Below are 23,199 nucleotides of genomic sequence, written 5' to 3'. Positions count from 1 at the left end.
TTCTCATATTTATTGAAATCCATCCTGAACATAACTCGCCTGGTACACCAACACTGTTACTGGATTGACTTTACAACTTTTCCGTGCACCATTTAGTGTATTTTTACTTCTTTTTTCCTTTAAACAGATTAAGTCATACACTATATTATTAAATAAAAAATCATTTTATAAATTAAATTTAATATCTATAATAATTTATATAGTTAATAAAATAATAATAATATTTAATTTATAGATTAAATTCTAAATTACTATCTAACATTAACATTAACGGAAACATTTTAATGATAATAATACTTTAAACTTTGATAACTGATTTTATAAATCAATTTAAACTTTAATTCAAAAACTAATTATAATTATTAAAATGACCATAGAACCACCTGATATATATATATCCATATAAATTCAAAAGATGTTTCACATGTGTCATGTCTCACTTACGTAGTTAGTCATTATAACAATTTTTACAAGACTACAATGGCTTTTTTAACAAATACTAAAACTATATTAATACGAAAATAATTAAACAACTTCATTGAGTAATTTCATAAAATATTTAGAGACAAAAAGTGACATTAAACCTATAATTATTTTAATGTGACAACAAATTAAAAAAAAATAGTAAAAATATCACGGATGTAATCAATTTTTTAAAGTTATTTACCTGTTACTTACAAAAGTATTAATAACTTTACATGTTTTCTTAGGTCTTTCCTTATATGATGTTTGATTCAATGTAATAACATTGTTTGTATGACACTTTTTTTACACGTGACACATGTCAGTATTATTAAACATAACAAAACTAATGACATAAATAAAACACAAAAAACAAAATAACAAGTAAAAAAAAAAACTTGTAGGAACCAAATATAAAGGCATATGAGAACTAAAATTTATTTAAGTGGAAAATTAATTATCAAAGGCTTGTAACTAAACAATTCTAACATTTTAATTTCTATGGTGATATTTTACAGGCGAATCTACGTTTTATTTTAAACTTCGATTTTATTTGATGGGGTTTCTTACGTGTGCATCTTGAACTTTCGTTAATGATTGATGTAAACTTTTCTTTTTAATATGATCGTGATGTTGAAAATTTTAATATTAAATATTATTATTACGTTATTGTGATTTTAATAAAATATTATCAACTAATTTAATGAGTATTGGAAAATGAATTTAAGAAATACATAATAAATCTCATAAAAAATATTACATAATATTACATAAATTCATTTCAAGATGAGTCGTGTAATTCCTACTTTAAAGCGCATTAATTTAAAAGTTAAATAATACATGAAAATGAATATGAAATAAAGATAAAAACATCAAACAAAGAAAACGATTTGGTTCCATTGGGTCAGGTGGGATGAGTTCACCGGATTGAGAGGTTGAGAGAGTAATTCGTCACACCTCTTTTTTGGTAGATCGACCAACCAAACCAATTTTGACATTCCTATTAGGCATTTATTATGAACTTTAACGTATCAGCTATGCTGATACCCCAAAATTCATCAATTATTTATCATCACATTAAAATTTATTATAAAATAAAAATAAAATAAACAAATACAAAGTATGTGGGGACCACATCAATTCCACCTTAAAAATTACATTTCATTAAGCATATGCAAACTATACTTATTATGAAAAAATATACAAATAAATATATAAAGATAGAGTATTGAACCACTTATATTGTTCTTTATGAATTAAGGTTAAATTATCTAACTTATCGGCACAATGATCTCTTCCACAAAAAAACATAAGAAACTTTGAATTGCATATACTCACAAGAATGAATGCAAGCACCGACATTATATCCCTCTAAGACTCCAATGAACCATTCGTTAATAAAAAAAATCATGACACACTAAAGAGTAATCACTCTCCAACCAAAGCCTATAATTCATCATTCTAAGCATGCTCCAATACATAAATAACCCTTGTAAATTCACGATAAATAGAAGTTTATACCTTTAAAAAAGCGGAAAAATTACTCACATATTCACTTCGACTTCATCTAAAAATACCAATACATGAAGTTAAACGAAGACAACCCCTAGTTGCACAATTAGTAGTGTGTGTAGAGCTGTCAAAATGTGTTGGAATCCGTGAGCCAACCCGACCCGCCACGGGTTCGGACCGGGTTGGGTTGAAAAAATTTTATAAATTTTAATACAGGTTGATTTTTGATCCGACTCCCTTAGAACCCTACTCACCCGGGTTGAACCCGTGGTGAGCCGGGTTAGCTCACCGACCCGCAAATAAAGGGTCACGCAACTATTTTTTGTTAAGTTGAACTTTGCATTTTGGTCAAGTTAGGTTATTTTTTTAGCCAACACATAAATAATTTGGTATTTTTTTATTTTAGTTTGTATTTGGATTATAAGCTTATTTAGATTTTAATTATCATTATAATTTAGTTTTGACTGAAAAAAAAATTAAAAATTGTAGTTTTTTAATTAAGTGAGCTTGTGAGCCAACCCTTTTAACCCACTAACCCATGCTCGACCGGATCAGGTTCAATTTTTTTTGGCTCGCTAATCAGTGAGTCGGGTTGAATTGGTTCACTAAGTGATCAACTCATGGTGGGTCGAGCAGGACCAGGACGGATTACCTGTTTTGACAGCTCTATGTGTGTGTGCGTGCATGGGGTGTGTGTGTTTGTTTGTCTATGTGTGTGTGTGTATGTGTGTCTGTATTTGTGTCTATGTTTATTTAATTTATCTTTAGTAATGCACGTCTTGTTCCTCTATTTTATTTAATTTAGTTATGCACTAATCCTGACTATTTATTTTATTTAATCTATCTCCAATTATGCACTGATCCTGTTTATTTATTTTATTTTATTTATCTCCAGTTATAGTTATGAATTGATCATGTTTATTTATTTTACTTGAGTTATTTCCAATTATGTACAGGTCATGTTTATTTATTTTATTTAATTTATCTACAATTATGTACTGGTTTTATTTTTTTATATTATTTGATTTATCTCCAGCTATGCACGGATAAAATAAAATTACATGTACATTTTTTTGTTATTTTATATTCTTTGTGTATAGTTTATACAATGACATAATTTGATAGTCATCATGTTTTATGACCTTTGAAAATGAAATTGTTTAAGAAAGTTAAGTTGGTTTCAATAAGTTGAGATCAAACTAGTGTCAGAGTGTTTATATTTGGATAGTCACAATTTGGTACACTGCGGGATGAAAGGTAGAGACCATGGTAGGATCTAAAGAAGTTTTACCAAGTAGGTGAATATCTGGAAAATTCAGAATAGCGCACTGGACTAAGATATTCATAGGCCAAACTTGGGACTATCCGATACCGACTCGGCATCGTCAATGTTAGGTAATGAATACATATATGTTGTATATATATATATATATATATATATATATATATATATATATATATATATCTTTTATGGGCCAATAAATGACTAATATTCTCTAGAAATAAATAATTTTGATCGTACCAGTGTTTTATGAGAAATACTCAACAACCTAATCACTTTCCAAAGTAACTTTTGATGTTCATAATGAATCATCAAAAATGGAATTTGGATCCATATGTCTGGTATAACGAGATATAGTTTTGTGGTTGTAGGTATTTATTTTTCGCCCCCAATGTCTCTATTGTTTGTTTAGTTTATTAAGATTGACATTTAAGGCTTATAAAGACCTCACTCCTTTCATATTTTTCTTTCATATGTACCTGTTGCATTAGTAGAAAGGGAACATGCTCAATGATCGTTGTTCGAAATATTATTGGTAAATCTTCTGAAGATTGACTTATGGATAATCTATATTAATGTCTTCAGGAGATATTAAAAATATAGGTAATATTTTATTATGACGTAGAACTCCTAAAATTATACAAATACATATTTTTGTAATATTTCATGAACAATTATAAAAATATAAAGTATTAATATATATATATATATATATATATATATATATTACCGTGAGTGTCTTCTCGAAAAAAATCTTATTGTACAAAAAAAAATTAATTCCATCTTTTTATCAAATAATAATTATTTAATATAATAGTCGAGATATCACAATATATATTTTAAAAATATGTACAATTAAATAATTTTTATACAAACAATTGAATTGGTTTAAAAATAATAATTACATAAATCCAAATGTACAACTTTTAAATAATTTTACAATAATTTAAAATAAATAAATTTAAAGTTTGAAAACAATTTTAAATAAAATTCGAGATGTGAAATATAAATTTAAGAAAACTTAAACTTATTAAAAATATTTAATTAGAAAATCAGTTTTAATAAAATATAAACAGGCTATTTTAATACACGAAGGAGACTATTTCATAAGAATTATTTTATTATATTTTAATATAAAACACTCGGGTCGATTTTAATAAAAATATCAATTTTAGTATTTTATTTTTATAATATCCATATAAAATTGAATTTTATTTTAAATTGGAAAGGGATAAAATGTATACATTAAAAAAAATGGAATTTGATTAAATTGAGACAAAATATAAATATTTTTTTAAATTGAGATTTAGAAGATGATATCTAATGTGAAGGTGACACATGAAACTGTCACATCACACTATCAATATCATACACAACGTCATAAACACGTGAAAATTTTTTACTTTTTTAAAATAAAAAATAAAAAATTTAAAAAACTAAAAACTGACAAGTAAGATCCCTTTAATGATGATAGTATAGTACTAACAATCATCTTATGCATCAAATTTCTCAAATAAAAACCAAATGAAATGCATAAAAAAATGATAATTAATTTTATTACATCATATTTTAATATTTTTTATTTATTTTAATTGATACTTCAAATTATTATATATTTTTTAAAATATGTAAAATTCATTAATTTCTATACAAGTATTTGAATTGGTTTAAAAATAATAATTATATAAATTCAAATGTAATTTTTTGTTAAACAATTTTAGATAAATTTATAACACTTTAAAATAAATAAATTTAAAATTTGGAAACAATTTTAAATAAAACTCAATGTAAATATATAAATTAAAATAAACTTAATATTATTAAAAATATGTAATAAAAATATTAATATGAATAAAAATATTAATTTTAATAAAAATAAATTTATAATATTTATATAAAAAATTAAATTTGTTCTAATTTGAAAAGGACGAAATTGTTAAATTAAAAAAAAAAGATTAAATTGAGATAAAAGAGTGGGATTAAATCTATTACATATTAAGAAAAGAAGATACCATCAAAATTATTACATTATCCATATTCTTTTATTGACACGTGTCGTAAAAATTAATTTTTCCGTCATTTTAAAATTCTGATATAAAAGGACCTAGGTTCAAATCCTACAAAAATCATTTTATTTTTACTTTTTCATTTATTTATGATTTCAACTATAATATTAATTATAAGTAATATTATTATTTATAATACTTTTATAAGTATTAATATTAGAATTTTTATGAATATTATTTATAGTGATAATAGTAAAATTATAACCACTATTATATATTATTAATATTATTAATAGTAAAGTTATTACTGTTATTATTAATATTAATATATAATATATTAATTTTTTTATTATATATTATTGATATGAGAAAAGAAGTATTAGAAATATTATTATTATTATCATTATTATTATTAAGAATAATAATTATTATTATCATTAATAAGAACTATAATTATTATATTATTATTATAATTACTACCATGTCTAATTTAAAAAATTGATATTTTAAAAATATTATATTATTAATCCCATAATTATTATTTTTAATATTATTTTTATTATCTATAATTGTTATTATTATTATTATTATCATTATTATTATATATTATAACTATTTTATTTTAATATTATTACTATTATTAATTATCACTATTATTAATAATAATAGTTATTATTATTATCGTTAATAAGAATTATAACTAATAACTATAATTATTATATTATTATTATTATCATATTTCAAAAATATTATATTATTAACCACTATAATAATAATAATAATTATTATTATTATTATTAATATTACTTTTATCGTTCGTAATTATTATTATTATTATTAAAATATAATTGTTTTTATTATCCATAAGAAATATAATTATTATAATATTTACTATTATTATTTCTATTATTTCTATTATTATGGTTAGTTTCATATTTTATTTTCACTTATTAGGTAAGAATAATGTTTCAATTACTTGCCATTTTTATTTGTTTTGTTATTCATTTATCTTTACATTTAAATAATTATTTTAATTCAAACAAAGAGTTACATAAATTAATAAAATAATAAAACTAAAAAATATTTTTTTTATTATAATTAATTATTTAAATTTAAAATATAATAATTAATTGGTTAAAATTGAAAAAATAAAAGAGGGATATCAAAGATGTTTATCTCTTTATATATGTAGTTGTATTATTATTATTATTATTAGCGTAAACACAGACGCTATATGCATTTTTTAGATATGCGTGATATTATATTATTAGATGATAATATTGTAATATTATTAAGTTAATATATAAACTAAAATATATCAGAACAGATGAAATAATAACCATTGATAGATAAAGAAGAAAAAAAGAAACAATGATAGCCGATTTTATAAAAAAATTGTAAAAGTAACGGTTATTTTTTAAAAATTTAATAAATTATTATATTTGAAGGATAAAATTGGTATTTTATAATGTTGACACAAAAAGGATAATCCACTTTATTATTGTTATAGATTATTATTATTATTATTATTATTATTATTATTATTATCACTACGCGATATTGCTGTAATGATATTATTATTATTATTATTATCAGTATTATTATGGTTAGACATTTTATTTTTATTTATTACGAGATCATATCTCAATTACTTACATTTTTTATTTGTTTTATTGTTTATTTTATCTCTATATTAGTAAAATTATAAAACTGACAACTAAATTTTTATTATGAATCATTATTTAAATTTAACAAATTATAATTAACAGGATAAAATTGTAAAATAGGAAAAGAATACAAAAAAATGTGTATCTTTTATATATTTAGTTGTTGTATTGTTATTATTATTAATATAATAGTATTATAATTATTATAGTTAGAAACACATTTTAATTTTATTTACTATAAGATTATATTTAAATTAGTTGTCATTTTTATTTGTTTTGTTATTGATGTATATCTTTATATATAATTATAGATTATATTATCGTTAAAATTAACCTTAATATAACATTGACATTAATATTTATAACATAAACATTATTATTATTATTATCATTAGTTTGTATTATTGGTATCATTATTATTTTTATTATTATTATTACTATTCATAGTGGTGTTATTAATATAAGTTTTTTTTTAATTATAAAAGCGTTGTTATACTAAATAATTTTGCTAAATAGATTTTTAATCTTTTAAAGTTTTTAAAATTTCTAATAATATTATTATTATTATTATTAATGGTTAAATAAATATAATAACAATTATATTATTATTTTTCAAAGATTTGAAATAAAACAAAAAACAAAAAGAAACGTGTACACGCTCGGGTCTAGGGATGGCAACAAGATGGGGTAAAGACGGGTTTCACTATCCCATACCCATCCCCATAAAAAACATCCATCCTTATACCCGAGGTATCAAACTTTTGTCTCATTCTCATCCCCATCCCCATCCCCATCCTCATCCCCATCCCCACAGGGTAACGGGTATATACTTGTACCCATACCCATACTAGTTTTCTTACTGTTTTAATATTAATTAATTAATTTTTTATAAAATAATAAAAAATGAGGACATAGGAAACATAATATTATTAAATATTCCATATTAAGAGGAGGGTTGTTTCTCCGATATAAATATTTATAAAAAAATTATGTTATAATTGTATATATTTCAAATTAGAAAACCAAATAAAATTTCATAAGAATCAAAACTTATGTTAAATTTGCAAACATAATGAATTGTAGCTGATAAAATTTAATTTGTTTAAAAAAATATAAAAGAAAACAGATATTCAGATTAAAATATGTTAAATGTATCTTTACTTCAATTTTACTTTTTAAATTACAATGAATCTCTTCTTTATATACTAGTAAAAGTTATAATAAAGCCCTTGACCCAAATAATGTAAAAAACAAATATTAAACTAATAATAATAAAGTGTTAAAATTTATTTATACAATTATAGTGACAAAATCAAAGTATGATAATGAGTTAAAAAATATAAGATAATTATATAAAATATATCAAAGTAGTATTTTACATTATGAAAATAAAAATATTAAAAAATTATCAAATGTGCGTCTTAGAAACAATTTGAGAGACCATTGAATGAAATCACACGGAGGAAAACAACTACATAATCAAGGTATGTTAAAATGAAAAATACTTTAGAGATCTAAGAAAACTTTTTAAATATCAACATAACTAATGGTTTAGAAATAACGAAAATTATTTTAGCGAAACAAAATATTTCTTCAAATGAAATAATAATAGAGTAAAAATGATAATTTTTTTATATTACTTAGTATTTTGACAGGTATAAGGGCCGGGACAACTATATAATCAAGGGTATGTTAAAATGAAAAATACTTTAGAGATCTAAGAAAACTTTTTAAATATCAACATAACTAATGATTTAGAAATAACGAAAATTATTTTAGCGAAACAAAATATTTCTTCAAATGAAATAATAATAGAGTAAAAATGATAATTTTTTTTATATTAAGTAGTATTTTGACGAGTATGAGGACGGGACAAATATGTACATCCCCATATCCATACCATACCCGGTCAATGTTGGGATTCCTCGTCAAAACTGGTACGGGCGCGAGTTTATTTATCATTCCTACTTGGGTCACAAACTATTATAATAATTATTTCGTAAAATCAATTAACTGCACTATATTTGATATCAATTTTATTTATTATACTTAAAACTGAAATTATTATTACATCATTTAGATTTAGTACTTACTACTTCGTTACTTTAATAACAACAGTTACAACAATATAACATAATTGTCATGATATTTCATTACATAATATTTTACTATTTAATATACAAAATAAAAAACATACAACTTGTGCGTACGCACGAGTCAGTCTCATAGTTGTTACAAAAAAGAAATACAGGGTCAAATTGAAACGTAGACAATGACATCTTGCATGAGAGTGACATATGGCACTCTCATATCAAAATGTCTCGGTCATGTAGCAATGTGTTAGATGTTAGTTTGACACGTAACAATAATATTTTATAACTCTGAATTTTTTTCATTAAAATAAAGCATTATTTTGATTTGATTTAAATAAACTTCTAAGCCATTTAAAATTGATCGAACGGGGATTGCTACCTACACTTTTTAAATCTTTAATATTTAATATGTTAATTTATCCATGAAACTAAAGATAGCTTTCATGTTTGTAAATTAATAGCATTCGCGTGTAATCACAATAAAATATTTACCAATATATAAACACATCAGAATTATTGTAGTCCAAAATTGGCGAATTTTGAGTGGAACAATTTAATACCTACTAATTTTAAAGTTATAAAAAACACTTATCCTTTTATTTTCAAAACTTATTTACATTACATCATAATTGGATATTAGGATTAATTATGTTTTTAATCCTCAAACTTTGATCCAATTAAAATTCATCCATGTCTAAAATTTCGATACATTTTAATTCTTAAATTTAGAAAATCGATGAATATAATTCTTTTAACCCAATTATGTTAATTTTTTTGACTGTCAAACGCTCTTCATATTAGTATTAAATTTTTTTACACTATTTGACACATTCTTAGTTCAATATCTACATTCTTGATTCAATATCTATTAAAAATATGTTCGATACCTAAAAAAAATTAATATATTTGAATTAAAAGAATTATATTCATTCATTTTTAAAATTTAGAATCCAAGATATATTAAAATTTCAAACAGAAGCAAATTTTAATTTTAGATCAAAGAGACTAAATAAGTACTTCACCCTTGCAGATTAATTTGAAATTTTAGAAGATCCAATTCCTTTGACACAACAATCATCAAAGTGCATAAATCATTAACCAATCAAACCTAGACAATTGTTCACAGGTATACATTTTCGCTGCTCCCAAGTGCTGCCTCAACTCTCATGAAACCCCAGACTGTAAATGAAAACTAGCTCCACTTCCCAATTAAAAGAATAATTACACAATACTAATCAACCAAAGAATAGCAACTAAATATTTCAAGAAAAACCCTTTCCCAAAATTGAAAAAAATAAATATTTCCTTTGTACACACGTTTAAATTTAAATAAACCCCCCGACTTTTTGTAAATTAAAATATCCATTTACACACAACGTAAACAAACCTTGACTATCTGTATTGATTGAAGTAAGAATTGTACACGGGGAAGGCATTCAGAAAATTAACAACGAGCTCCGACGGCAAAACCAGTCCTCGTATGAGCACATGATGGTACTGGCCTATCAGGGATGATAATACCATTTGTTCATCAATGTCCATTAATTGACCTGTATTCGGATCATGATAACAGATTAAAAATAAGATAATACCGTGCCCAGCCAGAGCGGATATATTCGGGTTGGTTCAGGGTGATACCCATGGGTATAGCGATATTTCCCCATGAGATTTGTGAACCTAATTTCTGAGAACGATATTCATGAATAAAATGTTCTTGACCACTGGTGATGAAACCGCCTAAAAACTCTAGATTAATTATAATGATGCAATGACCAACTTAGAAGTTTCCTTTTTATGTGGGCGATGCAAGTTTAATAATAAGGAGATTAAGCACATATTCTCATATGCATATACAGAAAAAGGATTACCTATTTCCAGCTCCAGTTCCTGGTCTTCATCGTCCCCCTCTTCAATAGCTGAACCATTTTCCAATGCCTCAGCAGCTTTAGCATACCTTTTAAGAAATTCTTCTTCTGTTTCTTCATATTCCTCGGTCCCAGAGTCCTATTGAAACAAACAAACAAACCAACCAAAAAGAGAAAATGAGGAAGAGAACATGTTAATCACATGAGGGAAAAAAGAGATGCATATTGATATGCTATGAAGTACAAATAATACTAAAAAAATAAGAAATATGAGGAGTGCTAGCAACGTACTATCCTATATTAGGAAAACTTTTATTGAAAACTACAAAATCTTGTGAGGTTCATTAAATATGGAGTGACCCACACAATTTTGTGCTTTCTACAAATTTTAAATACCAAGAGTGTGATGAAAAACGTATGTTAGATAATGTATTGCTAGCATTTTCTCGTGTGAAAGCACTCCAAACATCAACCTCATCATAATCATCATTGTCAGTGTCATCATCCTCATCCTCATCCTCCTCATTGTCACTGTCATCTTCAGCATCATCGGATCCATGTTCATCTTTCCCATCACGTGCTTCTTTCAATCTTATGGATACCTCCAACAATGAAGTAAAGCAACTCTGAATTTCATCACCTGACTTCCCTTGTTTGAGAAGTTGCTCAATCAATCGGGCCAATGTCATCACTAAATTTCACCAAGAAAGAAATTAACAAAACTTTGTTAAAAAAACAGTTTCAACTTTTTGACTTTGTTTCTTTGACTGTTAGAACTTATAACTCAGATAAACAGTAACCTTAAACAATATATTCAATAATGAGTAAAAAGCACAAGTACAATCAAGAACCATGCAGGTTTTCGCGTGATTAGTAAGATTTCGCTTTACAACTACCACCACTTCGAGTTCCAGCACAAACAATAGAATGGCATTGTGCTATATTGCTTAAAACAATCTTAGAAGGTAAATAATGAATAAAGCATGTAATAATATAGACAATTAAATAAATAAATAGGCCAGATAGACAATTACTTAGAAACAGGAAAACAAAATATTATTTAAATTAAGTAATGATTGAAAGGAACTATTTACCAGTTAACTTCATCTCAGATTCAGCCGTCAGACCAGGCTCAGAAGATGTGTTGCATATATGGGACAGAGCAGAAGCCCATATTCTGATGCCTCCACGTTTACCCTTTTCTAGGATACTTTCTACAATATCAGGATAACACAAATAACATGAAGATATCGCAAGCAATAAGGGCTTCCAAATAGCACCGGTCGTGCTTTGAACCTCTATGAGCCTAGAGATGGTTGCTTGACTAAAAGCAACAGCTAATGACTGTCTTACACCTTCTGTTTCAGGTGAGTAGGTTGGACAATGTAGTAATATATGGACACATGAACAAGCTCGAAAAGTTGCAGAAGGATATTGCTTAATTGCCTCGCTGATGAAAGCTCCAATGCCTTCTATAATTGAACGTTCAGGAACAGGTGGAGCTGGAGGGGGTGGCATATCTTTTACAACAAAGTTGTTCAGCCTATATCTACGATCTATATTTACAATTTCCTTAATCACCTCAAAAATTGATAAATCCTCTGATTCCTCCCATGCATGCCACTCCGCAATCATTTCAGCCCAAACTGACACCAGCTCTGATACTTTGAGCTCTTGAATCATGTGATTTCCATCAACAGATAGCAACACAGACTGTAGCAAAGTTGACAAATTTTCTATGCATGATGAGGGGGGAGCTTGCTGGTCTTGTTGATCCTTGTCAAATTCAGGAAAAGGTGAAAAAACTTTTAAAAAGACAATACATATTAAAAGGGTTAAATATTGTAAACAATACAATATTCATTTTGTCACTAATAATAATAATTGTCGTTTTAAATTCAATCCAGCAGTTGTGGAAATGTGTCAAATGTAGTCCTTATCCTTCACAAAACATCTCCCCTTTCAGATTACTCATTTGGGGAAATAAGGAAACATAACACTGTCATGACTGAGGAACCAAAATAAACAATTTATTTTGAGGAACAAAATGCATTCTCGTGACTAAAAACATATTTAATCACATTTTAATGTAATGCAAAAGACATAAGGAAAGTAAATTATTATCTGATAGACAAACCATAAAGCAAGGAGCGGGACCGATCAGCACAAGTGTATAAGAATATATATACTCCAAAGAATAATAGTAATAAAAAATTCTTAGAAGAGGTGCGTCAGACAGATTATCATTGTTATCACCGAAAACATTTGAGACGAAAAGAAAAAAATACAATGTCACAAGATAGATCATCACAAATCAGAGTTTCATCAAGCACATTCAAATTCTCTTTTTCTCTTTCCCTTGGGCACATAAAGTAAAGAAAATCAAAGTTCAATTTAAAAGGAACTCAAGCTAACCAGTGTGCATAGAGGGGCAAGCCAAGCCTGCTGCAAGAGTGCAGCAAAAGCTCTAGCAATGGTCACGTGATCCGCAGTCCATTTATCACGAGACTCATCCGAATCAGATTCTTCAGGCCTCGAATTTTCCCAAGTCTGACCCATAACTGCCAGAGCACCAATTGCACTTTCAACCACCTATTGTACATACATAAACACATAAAAAGTAGCACATGTATAGCCTAACAACTCAAAATCAAAGCAAGAAAAGAATATGCCCCCCTCAAACAAAGCAACTAAGGAAAAAAAAACTCAGCATATCAAGGCAAACACGTCACTGTACACACAAAAAATGTATTCAATGTTATCCTGGAAGAAAATATTATATTGGGTAAAACAGATCAAGGCACGAGTGGCTATATAGAAACAATCTACAGCATACAAACAGGAGAAAGGTTTCAATTATGCACATAACAGTGTAAGCAGGTCTTCAATTTCATCCAACTCAAATCATTAACCTTCCAATCCTGAAAACCATGTGGATTCTTGTGAAGAAATTTCAACAAACATTCAAACATCCAGATTTAATGTTATTATGTATTAGAATTGTCTGGTAAAGCAAATAGAAGTGATTTTTTAACCAATAAATACGTAAGAAAGATCAACATACTTGAGGCCAAGGCTCCGCATTGACAGTTAACCATTTTGAGACTGAACCCACTATTGAGGAGACAATATGTGGAATATGGACCGCAACTTTTTCATCTCCAGCTTCCATAATAGAACTGAGAAGCTGAAATAAGATGGAACACTCGCTCTCGCTCTCAATCTCATCCTTTGCAATGCTACCGACTATTACTTGGAGAAGGGGTAGAAAGTCAGGGGGCATGTAGTCATTCTGAAAAAGAAGACAGGAACAGAAAACAATGAGAGAAAAGTGTAAGAACAAAACAAATCAGGGAACTAAATGCTCACATCAAGTAGTGTGGAAATTGCCCCAGCAGCAGAAACCCGCACTGGATAGCAAGAAGGTTCCTGCCTATCCGGCATGACCAATGCCATAAGCAACTGAGAATATACATCAGTACACATCTCCTGAAAACAGACAAACCAACTTGGGATCAACTATGTCTTGAAAGTAATTTGTCATTACAGTAACATGAAAGCATAATGATAAGCAATTTGAATCTAATGCTTCTTTGAGTCATGAAAGATTAATTGACATTTTGTCTTACTTCTGGCAGACAGGAGCCTAGTTCTCCAAGTATCCAATTTGCACTGGCAACAAGGTATGGTATGGACACAGCTACAGTGTACAGAGGTAAAATCCGTGTTCGTACAAGGGTTGTTACAAATTCAGGTTCTTGCTCCCTCAAAAACTGTAAAATTATAGAATTTAAAACTACTTTTTGTAAATTATCATAGAAAAAATGATAAATAGTTGAACAAAAGAAGAAATGTCCTCACATCTTGCAGGCCACCATATGCCATAAGAACACCAAAGTAACTGCCATAGACGTAACAAGAAAATGTACAAAAAGTCATAAAGAAAGGAAATTAACCTATTATAGAGTAAGGATATCTACACAACAAATAAACTTGCCCTCTTTAATCAAGATTAAAGTTCTATTGAAAAAAAGAAGCGAAAGGCATTATAAAAACAAAAAATGTACATAGCATTTGTATAAATTCATGATAGCTGCAAACACAATTCTTTAGTCTCATGTTTGACTAAATTGACTTGATTTGTGAAAATAACTTTTTATTTGGCATCTTTTTGAGGGTTCTTTTGAAAGCAATTATTTCTTCAACAGAGGTGCATCAAACAAGAACCAAGTTCAGCTATATCCTTTCGAGACTGATTCAAAATGAAAGCACATACATACTCATACTGCTAATTATATTATAGCAATGTCAATAGAATAGACTTCCAAAAACACACTACAAATTAACAGAGTATTTATTAATATAGATGAGGTCATCGATCTTACAAATATAATTTGAATTTACTTAATTGGGGAAACATGCATAAAACTCACTTATTCAGTATTTTCTGAGACAAATCGGAAGCAGAAGGAATGGGAAACTTGGACAAAAATGGAAGCACCAATAACTCTCCCATAGAGCGGCGTTGATTGCTTTTTTTGTTCTTTTGACCTTTTTTACGCTTGGATGAAGCTGATAAACTGTCAGTGGCAGTCTCCATTGGTGGACCCTGCAGACATTAATGACAAAAATGAACAATGGTAATAACTAAGCCATAGATTAATCAATCTTTGTTGAGCAGTAACCTTTGACATCGAAATAACACCAAGTAAGTTTACTGCACTTTTTCTGGCTGTGAATAAATCCTCTCTCCATCCACAAATTTCATCCTAATATAAGTTCAGGTCAGATATATCTAAACATTAAGGAAAAAAAAAGAGAAACAAAGATCAATTCTCATACTATATCTGAAGGAAGATTCTTCCGTATATACTCATCTGGGTCTTCTTCCCACTCTGACATGTCCTACTCATCAACATTTCCATAAGCAATTAATAAGAAAAAATATATAATAAGCAGTTTTTGACTGATTTATTCCACTTAAGCAAAAACACTATCCATGTTACTTTTGTTTAAATAAATTCTGACCTTCTCATTCAATACTAATGCTGGAAATATTGCAGATTCCAATAGAGTTGTAAAATGTGGAGAAACTAAACGCCATCCCTGCATAAAATTACATGGAAGCCCATCAAAGATGAGTATTTTGAAGAATATGGTCACTAAAAAATTCACGTTTTTTAGCATTCTAACAATTGAAACAAGAAAAAATAAAGCATAAAACCACCTACCGGCCCCGTCTCTAATATATTTGAAATTACATCAAAACCTAGGGACATAAGCCTCTCAGACAGGAAAGGAAGTCGCTGCAAGAGGAACATAACAGTTCAAATTTTGGAATGCCCAATACGAGGAACTATAACAATAAATATCAAGGTAAGACAAGTCCAGAATCAAGTTAAAGATAAATAAAGACTTTGAAGCAGTTTGGAAAATAAATCCAATGCTGAGAATACAACGGTTTCAGGAACAGCACTGTTAAGTATTTTAGAATTCTGGCCAACGAAGAGCTAAATTATAAATCATAACCATGTTCAGACCAACTAACTAGTCATTAAGCACGAGAAATAATGAAAATATCTTACACTCGTATTTTTGCTAAACTTGACTATGTTTAAAACACAGTTAATAATTTCTGGCATCAACCTGAAAATGAGGAGCATATGATTCAATATACAATAGCAAAAAAACTTATATTCAATTTAAAAACACTTTATGAACCACATTACTTATCAGAATGCTTCCTGTGCCGGGTGACAAGGGCAGAGAAAATAAGCAGACTTCTCTTTCCGGTCTTCAATCTGGTCAAATATTCATCCTCTTGATTGACTGCACCATCAAAGCTCAGAGAACTCAAAATGCTCATTAGGTCCCGACAAAATGAAGGTAACAGAGGAGCCAATGTTGATGGCATGTAGGACTTCATCTACAAATAAAAATGTCATGTAAAAAGAAAAGGAAACATCAATTTAAAAGGGATATAAAGTAGCAGTAGAATAACAGAATAAAGCATGTTAAGTACAGGTAAAAAAATTAAGTCTGAATCTTGGACAAAATAAAAACTGGTAAAACAGAAAATAATGTGCAACACTTTCTGAAATTTTCCTTTTCACTGAAAGAACCAAATTCTCTTGAACAAATTCACTGCAACACTATCTCTCTTACACACTTCAATTTTCATTATAAATAAGAGACATGAAGACCTACAGCAAGAACTTTTCATCCAAAATTTTGTCAGAATATAGTATAATATAATGTGCTTTCAACAAAACTACACCCCAATACTAACAATAGTCAAATTGAGATAAATTACCACAGGACGCCACAAATTCCACTTGAAGCTGACAAGTCAAAAACTCAGCATCTAAGTCCAACTTTTAGAAGTGCAGTACACTTATCAGACTTTAATAGCAAAGTTACACAACAAGTGTACAGGCATCACAATCAATATTGAAGCTGAAGAATGCCATTTAGATAATAACATCCTTTAAAAGTTTTAGCTCCACCATGATTGAATATTTTCACATTAATGCAGAAAATAACTAATGTGTAGACTTTTGTATGTCTATACTTACTGCAAAATGTAGGCATTTGCATATAGTGAGAAGAACTTTCTCAGTTTCTTTTTCTGCTCTGGCATGGGTTGCTAAAGCCTGATCCAAGCATCATTAAATCACTCAGAAGTGAAACTCGTGCCAAAAGGATAGAAACACAAATAAGAAGAAGACAACACCTTTTCAACAAATTGATGGAAAACAGCAAGCAAAGGCACAAGAACTTCTTTAGATATAAGCTCCAACTGTGGCGGTACTGGCTCCTTAGCTACTTTAGGATTCAAAAAATACTGCAAGATGAAGAAGTGAATCTAACATGAGACGAAGCAACCAAAAGTCCACCAATTATCTTCTACATTTAATGGTTAAAAGTTTGTATTTCCATAAGTCATTCAACATGCATCACATTACATACAAAGTTATACAAAAACAAAAGAGAGCTAAAGTGTTATTATAGAAAGAAGTACAATCCTAGAGTTCAGAATGTGGCTAACCAGGACACAAATGCACATGAGAAAAAAAAAAATCTTTCTAACAATAAAGACATGTTAAAAATAAAATGTTTCAGAGAACAAAACTGGCAAAGATTCCGAATGAACTTAAGACCACATAAACCAGGGCAAAAAATCAATAAAGAAGCACATGTAAATTCGTAGAATGCAAGACACAAGTCGGTGACAAGTTCTTTTCCATCCTTTACACATCAACTCAACCAGTAGAAAGAAATTTGAAACAAGTTATCAATAAACGGCATTCCTTTCATACAGAATAACAATACGACAAATTACAACAAATAACAGAAAATTCAAATACTCATAATAACCACATACTTTAAAATTTGAATACCTGGAAAGGTCTAATAAGAGCATGGAGAACAATAAGTGCATTTACAGTATTCCATTTAGTGTTTGAACCGTTGATAAGATGACTATTCTGAATAGCAGCCTGCAAATTAGGCACAAGCTCGGGCCACAAATTATGCTTAACAAAATCAGCTGCCACAATGGGACGGAACTGCAGCCACAGAATCACTCATCAGTAAAATATGTATGTATATACATAAAGTACCCACACACACATATACAGGTAATATAAACAGAACACATTTCAAAAGCAGTAAAGAGCGAAAATGACTATAGTCATACCACTTCAACTAGAATCTTGAGAACGGATAACTCGACTTGAAGCAACACCTGCATCAGCTGTTCCTTAAACTCCTTGCTCACGTTCGAAGGCTTTTCGCCGGAGCTACTGACGTTACGTCGAGTGAGATTCTTGAGGTAGGTAGCAGCGGCAATTTTCTGGCCTTGATTTCCTGCTCCTGTTAGCAAAAACACGAAACGAGAACCATCACGATTGCTTTGTCTCCAGAAAGAGTAGTTGAATAGGGAAATGAAATTAATACCAGTGGAGAGGGTGAGGAGGTGGAAAGGGAATTGCGGATTGACGGAGAGGCGGTCGAGCAAGTCGGTGGCGGCGCGGACGGCGTCGGCGTCGGGGCTGAGGGTGCTGTTGAGCAAGTGAGCGATCTGAGTAAGGTCCTCCGCCATGGTCAATGCAGCTGAGGGGCCTTCGCAGTTGTTGAACGGAAACCCTAGTTTTGCGCACCAGCTCTTGCATATTGGCGGGAATGTGTCTACTTTTTATACGGCAGATTCCGCCTTTTCGAGATAAGAGAAAACAAAAAGAATGTTATTTACTCTTCAAAATCAGAAAAGAAAGACTCGAAAAATTCTAAAAAATTTGGAGATGCGGGGGATCGAACCCCGTGCCTCTCGCATGCAAAGCGAGCGCTCTACCATTTGAGCTACATCCCCATGTTTGTATATTTATAAAATAATATATTAATACTATAGGGCGGTTACACATCTTAGGTCCCAAATTTTCTTTATCGAATTAATAAATTTGCAGCTCTAGGCCTGTTCTGTTTCTGTGTGCCAATATTAGTACTCGTTTCACATTGTTTATCATCTGAAAATAAACTTCACCTCTCATATTTATTTAGATAGGTTTTCTTCTTTTATATAAGTGGCAGAAGCTTTTGCAGTGCACAAGCACAGTATAATAATTGAACAACCACGCATTCCGATGGAGCCAGATGACTATTCACAGATAACCTAGCGAAACTGCTTCACTTTTTGATCATTTTTTTCAACGTGTGGATCCCAGTCACCAGCCTGTGTCCAACGTTCAAAAAGCCATTCTAACTTACTCGAGTAAATTACGGTCATTTGTACACTTTTTTCTGTAAGAAATCAGCATTCCAAAGTCACTACCCTTTTCTCCTTCCTCCAATCAAATCCAAACACTTTCTACCATTGCTACCTTCTGAGTTCTAACATGCAGATGAAGATTTTCTTCAAGCTTCTTATGCTAACATTACAAGTCATTCCCACGTTCACACTCTCCTCCCCTTGCAAAACCTCGTGTGGCAGCATTCCCATAAACTACCCCTTTGGCCTAGAAGATGGGTGCGGTGCACCCCAGTTCAGACACATGCTAAACTGCAGCACTGACTTGTTCTTTCAAACCCCTTCAGGCTCTTACAAAGTCCAATCCATCGACTATGAAAAAAACTCCATGGTAGTCTACGATCCTGCAATGTCCACCTGCTCCATTCTCCAACCTCACCACGACTTCCAAATGACCGATATTCAATCCGCCATAATCCCTCCATCACAGGACACGGTTTTCGTGCTGCTAAACTGCTCCATAGACTCTCCTGTTCTCAACCATTACAAGTACCTCTGCTTCAACTTCGCTGGCCACACCTGCGACGAGCTTTATGGGGCGTGCAATGCCTTCAGGGTCTTCCATTTGTTGACCAACAGTTCCCCACCCTGCTGTTTCACCACTTATGGCACTGTGAAGTTCATGTCCATGAACATATTAGACTGCACGCACTACACAAGTGTGATTAACACCGAAAATTTGAATGGTGTTGGCCCTTTGGACTGGGTTTATGGGATCAAGCTTTCTTTCAGTGTCCCAGACACTGGATGTGAAAGCTGCAAAAAATCTGGTGGCACGTGTGGCTTTGATACTGATACAGAAGGCTTGCTATGTCTCTGCTCGAGTTTTGCTAATTCAACAAGGCAATGCGGTAAGAAACTTTGGATGTTTGAATCATTTTGAACTTGCATATTCTATACTAGGTTTTATTTATTCTTTAGATAAAAATATGAAGAATAATTATAAAAATAAAAATAAAAAAACTATTTTTATACTGACTATGAAGTCTTTGTTTTCTGTTTTGCATCTTAGCCCCCGGAAACATGATATCGAAAGGACAGAGCAATGATGTTCTTTGGAGACACTACCTACTAGTTTTGCTTGTTATGGCTTATTTTCAGAAGAGTGTTGTTAGGCTTGTTTGAGACTTTAGTTTTAATTGTTTTCCACTCTTTTGTTAGAGGGCATAGGGAATTTGTGTAGTTGTGTTTACATTGACAGAGTGTGGTTATTCTCAAGTTATTATTATTCTCAAAATTCTGAAAAATGGCTTACCGAAACAGAAGAGATGCATTGCGTTGTTTAGTGAGGGAACACAGTATCTAGGAATGGGAATGGAAAAAATATGTTGGGTGTTGGTCAATTATGAGGATATATGTTTTGTTATTAGCGAAAATGCTTGGGGAATTTTGTATCCTATATAATTGCAATTGTAAATGAGTTCAAAATGACTTTGAGGTGAAGTATTACACTCCTAAAAGTGAGTTGAACCAAGCTATTCACACACGTAGGATTAACATTATACAATGCTTTCTTATGTTGATTGGTTTTTTGTTGTAGGCAAATTTTTCTTCGATATTACCAAATTTGACAAATTTTTAAAAAATTACGAAAATAAACAAATCGTGTTGTCCTCACATATTTTTTAAAAGAAAAATTGTGCAACCCTCTCACGTTTTTCTTTAAATCTGATTAAGAAATCGTGTAGGTGTCACACGTTTTTATGAGTTGAAATTGTGTGGGGTTAACGATTTCAAATTGTAATCGATTACAAAGTGTTCATAATCAATTACGGAGATTGATTAAGGGGGTGCACAAATTCAAAAGAAAAAAAAGTGTGGGGTGGACATTTTCTTTATCAGAAAACGTGTGGGGGTGTGACATTTTCAACTATTTCTAATTGCACCCCCATTTTCCCTTCCAAAATCCTCTAACAACTTCATTTGTACATGAACAACACATGTGCACTATTGGTCAAGCTATACATGTTCTAATCTTATACCAGATTCTCAAACCAGGCATAAGGCTTTCGATCAACCATTCACTACAAGTATCCATAATGAAATGGATCATCCAAATCCAGATAAACCCAAAAAATGTTCTTATTATCATATTAAAGGTCATCATAGGGGTCCTAATCATTACGATATGGACATTGGGCATTGCCCCTATGATGACTTTTAGTACAATAGTAAGAACATTATTTTGGTTTATATGGATTCATTTCGTTATGTATTCTTGTAATGAATGGTTGTCCGGAAACCTTACGTCTGGTTTGAAGGTCTGGTATAAGATTAAGATCTGTATAGCTTGACCAATAGTGCACATGTATTGTTCATGTGCCACAAATGAAGTTGTTGGATAGCTTTTAGAAGGGAAGACATTGCGATATAAAATGCTTATCATATGTTTTTATAATAAATAACTTCGTTTTGTTCTACCCATCTTTGTTTTTATTACCAAGTTTAAATTTTATAAGGTTAAAATACTTCCTTGGTCCATGTTTTGTTAGTTGAAAAATCTCAAATAGGTCTTAAGATTTTTTTTAGTCTTAATTAGGTCCATATTTTTTAAAATGTGTAACAATCAGGTCCATTTCGTTAATATAAAGTTAACGATGTGTCACGTGTCAGCTCCACATTTTTTTGAATTTTTTGAATTTTTTTTGAATTTTTTTGAATTTCTTTTTGAATTTTTTAAATTTTTTTTGAAAATTATTCATGACACGTGTCACGTCAATATTGTGTTACATGTCAAATCAGTAAGGTGACACATGTCAATTCATTGTCTCAATCTCAATTTGGTCCATATATTTGTTATTTTTATTGCATTTCAGTCCATTTTTTAATTTTTTTTAAATATATTTATTTTAACTTTTTACAAAATTGTTTTAAAATTTTATATTTAAATTTATAAAATTGTTAATTTTAAACCAACTCTAACATTTATATATAAATTATTTAAAACAATTTTGTAACAAGTTAAAATAAATATTTTAAAATTTTAAAACAAAATATAAAATAAACTTAATATTATTAAAATGTTTAATAAAAATATCATTATAAAATTTATATAAAAGTTAAATTTGATCTCAATTTGGAAAGGATGAAATTAAAAAAAAAATGGACTGAAATATAATTAAAATAACAAATATATGAACCAAATTGAGATTCAAACAATGACTTGACACGTGGCACAATATTGATGTGACACGTGACATGAATAATTAAAAAAAAAAATAAAAAAAAAAAATAAAAAAATAAAAAAATAAAAAAATTCAAAAATAAAAAATAAAAAAATTCAAAAATTCAAAAAAAATGAGAAACTGACACGTGGCATATCCTTAACACCATACTAACAGAATGAGTCTAATTGTTACACATTTACAAAAATATGGACCTAATTGAAATTAAAAAAAATCTTAGGACCTATTTGAAATTTTTCAACAAAACATGGACCAAGGGAGTATTTTAACCATTTTATAACAATTGCACATGATTCTACCATCTATAGTTTTTTATTAGAG

The 23,199-nt window shown here is 29.3% G+C and overlaps 2 protein-coding genes and 1 non-coding gene across 4 annotated transcripts; 1 reads left to right on the top strand and 2 right to left on the bottom strand.

Annotated features, from left to right (window-relative positions):
- Positions 1–10,083: 10,083 nt before the first annotated feature.
- LOC114178022 (ARM repeat superfamily protein) lies at positions 10,084–19,101 on the bottom strand. 2 transcript variants are annotated; one of them, XM_085671467.1, is made up of 21 exons: positions 18,847–19,089; positions 18,587–18,762; positions 18,288–18,455; positions 17,621–17,731; positions 17,463–17,540; positions 16,617–16,813; positions 16,473–16,533; positions 16,119–16,193; positions 15,916–15,993; positions 15,730–15,792; positions 15,573–15,656; positions 15,321–15,496; positions 14,749–14,788; positions 14,517–14,660; positions 14,257–14,376; positions 13,952–14,179; positions 13,303–13,479; positions 11,982–12,663; positions 11,361–11,578; positions 10,891–11,026; positions 10,084–10,572 (listed from the first exon to the last, which is right to left on the bottom strand). In XM_085671467.1, exons 1-21 carry the CDS (start codon positions 18,989–18,991, stop codon positions 10,415–10,417), a joined length of 3,315 nt encoding a protein of 1,104 aa, XP_085527593.1. In that variant the 5' UTR covers positions 18,992–19,089; the 3' UTR covers positions 10,084–10,414. The 2 variants fall into 2 exon arrangements, 1 of the variants encoding a protein (XP_085527593.1); XR_014993955.1 differs by lacking the exon at positions 11,361–11,578 and having other exon boundaries at positions 18,847–19,101.
- An 84-nt stretch (positions 19,102–19,185) lies between these two features.
- On the bottom strand, positions 19,186–19,258 carry TRNAA-UGC (transfer RNA alanine (anticodon UGC)). The gene has a single exon. It is a non-coding gene; the product is annotated as a tRNA-Ala (tRNA).
- Positions 19,259–19,678: 420 nt separating this feature from the next.
- LOC114176970 (wall-associated receptor kinase carboxy-terminal protein) lies at positions 19,679–21,179 on the top strand. The gene is made up of 2 exons (XM_028062172.2): positions 19,679–20,544; positions 20,706–21,179. The coding sequence occupies exons 1-2, from the start codon at positions 19,782–19,784 to the stop codon at positions 20,816–20,818; spliced, it is 876 nt and encodes a 291-aa protein (XP_027917973.1). The 5' UTR covers positions 19,679–19,781; the 3' UTR covers positions 20,819–21,179.
- Positions 21,180–23,199: the final 2,020 nt, after the last annotated feature.

Source organism: Vigna unguiculata, chromosome 3, assembly GCF_037176805.1.
Source record: "Vigna unguiculata cultivar grain cowpea cultivar isolate G323 ecotype 2 chromosome 3, ASM3717680v1, whole genome shotgun sequence".
NCBI classification, from domain to species: domain Eukaryota; kingdom Viridiplantae; phylum Streptophyta; class Magnoliopsida; order Fabales; family Fabaceae; genus Vigna; species Vigna unguiculata.
The sequence above is the reverse complement of the archived record's forward strand: the minus strand, read 5'-3'. Positions and strand labels throughout refer to the sequence as shown.

Bases quoted from the DNA above. Each gene is read 5' to 3' on its own strand.
- LOC114176970 (XM_028062172.2), top strand. From the start codon at position 19,782: ATGCAGATGAAGATTTTCTTCAAGCTTCTTATGCTAACATTACAAGTC. The intron at 20,545-20,705 runs GTAAGAAACTTT...TTTGCATCTTAG, and splicing joins TAATTCAACAAGGCAATGCG to CCCCCGGAAACATGATATCG.
- LOC114178022 (XM_085671467.1), bottom strand. From the start codon at position 18,991: ATGGCGGAGGACCTTACTCAGATCGCTCACTTGCTCAACAGCACCCTC. The intron at 18,763-18,846 runs GTATTAATTTCA...TTTTGCTAACAG, and splicing joins CCTCCTCACCCTCTCCACTG to GAGCAGGAAATCAAGGCCAG. The intron at 17,541-17,620 runs GTGTTGTCTTCT...TGCTTGGATCAG, and splicing joins TCCATCAATTTGTTGAAAAG to GCTTTAGCAACCCATGCCAG.